This window comes from Megascapheus bottae, chromosome 11 (genome assembly GCF_031878675.1).
Source record: "Megascapheus bottae isolate mThoBot1 chromosome 11, mThoBot2.hap1, whole genome shotgun sequence".
In the NCBI taxonomy this organism is placed as follows: domain Eukaryota; kingdom Metazoa; phylum Chordata; class Mammalia; order Rodentia; family Geomyidae; genus Megascapheus; species Megascapheus bottae.
Genome location: NC_143519.1, coordinates 56,477,372 through 56,482,231, shown reverse-complemented (window position 1 = coordinate 56,482,231; position 4,860 = coordinate 56,477,372). Strand labels below are relative to the sequence as shown.

The 4,860-nt window shown below is 46.7% G+C and overlaps 1 protein-coding gene across 4 annotated transcripts; it reads left to right on the top strand.

Moving 5' to 3' along the window:
* The first annotated feature begins 403 nt into the window (after window positions 1–403).
* Ccdc70 (coiled-coil domain containing 70) lies at window positions 404–4,648 on the top strand. 4 transcript variants are annotated; one of them, XM_090342323.1, is made up of 3 exons: window positions 477–531; window positions 3,535–3,599; window positions 3,768–4,648. In XM_090342323.1, the coding sequence occupies exon 3, from the start codon at window positions 3,848–3,850 to the stop codon at window positions 4,514–4,516; it is 669 nt and encodes a 222-aa protein (XP_090198449.1). In that variant the 5' UTR covers window positions 477–531; window positions 3,535–3,599; window positions 3,768–3,847; the 3' UTR covers window positions 4,517–4,648. The 4 variants fall into 4 exon arrangements, with proteins under 4 accessions (XP_090198451.1, XP_090198448.1, XP_090198449.1 ...); XM_090342324.1 differs by lacking the exon at window positions 477–531 and adding an exon at window positions 1,938–1,955; XM_090342325.1 differs by lacking the exon at window positions 3,535–3,599 and having other exon boundaries at window positions 404–487.
* Window positions 4,649–4,860: the final 212 nt, after the last annotated feature.

Below are 4,860 nucleotides of genomic sequence, written 5' to 3'. Positions count from 1 at the left end.
AGCTACTCAGTCCCTCTCTGCCTCTAGGCTGCCAGAAACTGAGCAGCCATGTCCAGCCATCACAGCCCTTCCGCCATGATGCTCTGCTTCATCACAGACCCAGAGATGAGAGAGGGAGAGAGAGGGAGAGAGAAAGAGAGAGAGAGAGAGAGAGAGAGAGAGAGAGAGAGAGAGAGAGAGAGAGAGAGAGAGAGAGAGAGAGAGAGAGAGAATTTGTGAATGGTCCCAAACTTCTCACATTTGGTTTCTACAGTTTTTACATATCCCAGAATCTCAACAAAGATCTGAATAAGACAAACACAAATATATACACACCAAGACACATTGCCAGACTACCAAAAGCCAAAAATGGTTCTTGAAAGCAGCAAAAGAAATGCTTCATTCCGTTCAAATCCCACCCTGAAAGCAGATTTCCCAGCAGTCCCTGGGAAACAAACCAGATGGAATCTGAGGTAACAATCAGACTGATCAACAGTGTCACCTGTTGGTAAATCAAAGTATGGAAGGCAGAAGGTCTTCCCAACTTTTCAGGTACCTCATCCTCCTATATCCCCCTCCCCCCATCCCCAGCTTGTGAGTCAGAACTGAGAGGGCATAAAGGGGTCACTGCAAGTAGGAATGGGGTGAGCTATGAGGACACATCACTGGGGGGGGTGCTGATATGACAATGGCTATCTGTCCCCTGACAGCTACATGCCTTGTTCATTTGGGAAACAGCTAAGTGGTAAGTACCTGTTTGCTTTAGATTACTTAGGACATAAGGTTACATGTAATTATTTCCCTTAAAAATAGGTCTTTGAAAATATGATTATGAAGGTCAGGTCTGCTTCATTCATTTTTTTTTTTTTTGGTGTGTCATGGAGCTTGAACTCTGGACCTGGGCGCTGTCCCTGAGCTCTTCAGCTCAAAGCTAACACCCTACCTCTTGAGCCACAGTGCTACTTCCCATTTTCTAGTGATTAATGGGAGATAAGAGTCTCACCTCGATCCTCAGAGCTCAGCCTCTTGAGTAGCTAGGATTATAGGTGTGAGCCACCACACTGGCTTTCATTCATGCTTCATAGTGGCATAAATACATATCCAATTTTATATTTTGCCTCATGTATGCCCACATACTTGACAGAGTACTTTTGCTTTTATCGCTTTCTCATAGATGATTTGTGGGAACTTGAGGGGGGGAAAAAGGTTGAACAAGTTCATGTTCAGGTGTTTTCTAATGTTTGGGCTCACGAGTCCATTCATTCCATTGATGTTTCTTAAACATCTGCTCTGGGCTAGAGACAAGATGTGGTGTGGAAAATTTGGTGTGTCAAGTAGTCAGGCAGGATTGAGACTGAGCTTGGGGCACAGCTGTCAGGAGAGGTTGCTTAGCAAAAGATGTCCCATCTGAATCTTGAAGAATTCCCTAGGAAAAGAGGGAACCCAACTTAGGCTTTGCTGTCCAAAGGGAAAGAGAGAGAGACCTGCATGCTACATACTTAGTATATCGTAAGAATTCTACAAAAGAACCATCACATGACAAGACATCATCACATGAATCAAAGTTTCAAAATTCAATTCAATGTAGCTCAATTCCGCCAGCATGTTTAACATTGTTAGAGGCCAGGCTTTGTATTTGATTCTGGGTTGCAGAGATACAAGAAGACATCCACCCATACTTTCATTCAAATGTGACAAGTGACAATAGCAACAATGCAACCTAGAGACAGGTTGTATTAGGGAGGTGGTGAGGGGCCAAGCAGGTGGCAGAAAGGAAGAGAAGAACCCAGAGCCACATGGAAAAGGCAGCCATGTAAAGGGCACTACTGGCTTCCGTGTAAAGGCAGGAAAACGCAGGCTGCACGCGTCCGGAGCGTAGCTCATTAGGACTGGAACTGAAGTGCTGGGGAAGATTTGACAGGAAAGTAAAGCAGAGAGGCAGCAGGAGTCCTGTCAGGCGTCCTTTGAAAGTTTGAGTATGAAGAAAGGAAGGTGTTGTAGGAGTCCCTGGGGTTACTAGGGGGCAGGGAGAAGGGGTCCAAGCAGCCGGAGAGTGAGATTGGTGAGACTGAAATGGGCCTCAGAAAGGTAATGGAGGGAAGATGATGACAAGAGTAGAGCAGGAGCTTGTGCTATCACGAGATGCTACGTGTCTTCACTGACAGCGCTTGATGGTCCAGGAAAAGTCTAATGAGGGCAAGCGTCAGGATGAATTCCAGATTCCGGGTTTGGGTGACAGGGGACGTGGGGAGAAAAGATAGGAATGTCACCAGCTTCCTAAAGTATAGTCACCATTTCTTCATAAGTGCACACACGCACGCACGCACACACACACACACACACACACACACACACACACACACACACACACCCTTCCTCATTTCCCTCAAGAAATGAAAGAAGCTAGAGAAAACTGGAGAAATGTCCCTAGAAGGTCTTGTGGCCGCATCCCGTGTGGCTGCGTGGAGCTTTTGCTTGCACTCTGGTCATTTTTAAAGATCTTCATTCCCCAACTCACTTTGGTAGTTATTAGAATATTTGTAGAGTTCAGATTTATGGCAGTATGTGCAGGTCTCTTTTTCCTTCCTTCCTTTCTTTCCCTCTTTCTTCCCCTCTACTACCTCCCTTCCCCTCTACTGCCGTCCTTTCCTTTCTTCCTCTTCTCTTTCCTTTCTTTCCCTTCTCTGCTTTCATTTTAGGGTGAAATGATCTTCATAACACACACACACACACACACACACACTCACACACAGACACACATGCATACCCACGTGTACAACCAGTCTCCAAGCAGAGACATGGGACACAGCTGGTATCTCAGAGGCCTCTCCCATGTACTTATCCAATCACAGCCTTTATCTGTTACCCACCATACTTGACCCACCGTGGAACTTGCTTCCTTAGTTTCATTACCCAGATCTATTCACCCAAACAGCAGAGTTAGTTCACTTATTTGGGAATGTCATTCTTAGAAATCCCTTGTTCCTGCAACACTATGCTTGTAAGATTCCTCTCTGTGTGTTGTAAGTATTCATACACCCCCTGTGTTTTGTTCCAGTCTATTATGATGGTCACTGGGCTGTTTCCAGGGTGAGCTCGTATGGACAACTCCCATTGATTATTCTTGTACACATACACTCCCTGGTGTGTCAATTTCCTTAGGGCTCACATCTGCAGCCACGCTGCTGGGTCCTAATTACCTTCTGTATAGTTCATATTGACCTTGTGGGAGCCTTTTGGTTTCATATCCTCACCAACAGTCAGGCAATCTCATTCACCTTTTGGCTTTGAACCTCTGTTACCAAAACAGACTTTTTTTAAAAACAGACATATGTCAGTGGGTCTCACCATTCAACACTCAGGCTGTTTATGTATCAGGAAGCTCTCTTAAGTCACCTTGTGAGGGAGAAGGGAGGGGGAGGGGGGAGAGAGAGGGAGGAAGGGGAAGGAGAGGGAGAATGAGGAAGGAAGGGAGGAAGGGACTGAAGCATAACTATTTGGGACCCATCTTTCAGCTATCATGTCACCCTTCTGTGTTCTGATTCCCTGGTTTAGAATCATCTTCCTAGAATCTGGCTGAGAGTGGTCTTGGAGACCTTAAACTTGAATGTATCTACCAGGTAAAGCTGTAACCGCCCTGCCTGTTTCTCTACCAAGTTGTCCCTTATACTATGAATGGGACGAACAGAACAATGTTTGACTCAATAGCATGGGCTCAGGGCTTCCCCTTAGTGTGTGAAACTCACAAATCTGTCTTCTCTGGTGCTCCCCTCCCCCCACGTATACAGGGTTTGACCAGCTGACCTGTACCTGACCAACAACCCTGACTTCTGTCTCCACCACCTCATCACTCTGGCTGGCTAAGAAGATGTTTCCCTTTAAGATAGGCAAATGGATGGGACTGGCTTGTCTGCGGTCACTGGTGGTCTCCTCACCAAATATCCGTCAGAAGAAACTAATCCACAAGTTACAAGAAGAAAAGGCTTTTCGGGCAGAGATGAAAATGTTCCGTGAGAAAATAGAAGATTTCCGAGAAGAGATGTGGCATTTCCGAGACAAGATCCGTACTTTCCGGGGCCAGATCTTAGATTTTTGGGAAGAAGAGAAACCTTTCTGGGAAGAGGAGAAAACCTTCTGGAGAGAAGAAAAAACCTTCTGGGAAATGGAAAAATCTTTCCGGGAAGAAGAGAAAACCTTTTGGAAAAAATACCGAACCTTCTGGAAGGAGGACAAGGCCTTCTGGAAAGAGGACAATACCTTATGGGAGAAAGATCGGAAACTTCTTCAGGAGGACAAGGCCCTGTGGGAGGAGGAAAAGGCCTTGTGGGTGGAGGAAAGAGCGCTCCTGGAGGAGGAGAAGGCCCTGTGGGAAGATAAAAAGGCCCTGTGGGAGGAAGAGAATGCCCTGTGGGAGGAAGAGAAGGCATTCTGGGTGGAAGGCGGCCTCCACAGTGCGGAGGGTCGGAGGCCAGAGAATGGCCCCTACAACCTCCACACAGAACCACCATCACCCGCCTTCTTCAGGGGCCGGGCATAGGAGGCCGCTCTCCAGACTCCCCTCATGAAGACCTAAGTCCAGGGTGAGCACACGGCTTGAGAAAATAGGTGCTTATTTGTCTCCTTGATTTGAAAGAGCTAATAAAGTCTTCAGGAGAGGTTTGAACAATCAGCTCTTGGAGGAAGGCCAGCTGCATTCTTTTCTATAGATTCTTTAATCTAAGGTCATGGTCTCTTCTGCCTGGCTATTGTTGGGCGACAAGGGCAGTTCCCCAGGTGACTGGTCTGTGCGGTATTTGGGAGGAGAAACTCAGTACTGTCTTCAAGTGGGTGCAGTTGGCACGAGGCCAGCTGATACTGGAGATCTCTTTCGGGTCTCATCAT

What these genes read in the sequence shown, in the direction of transcription:
- Ccdc70 (XM_090342325.1), top strand. Translation starts at nt 3,848, where the DNA reads ATGTTTCCCTTTAAGATAGGCAAATGGATGGGACTGGCTTGTCTGCGG.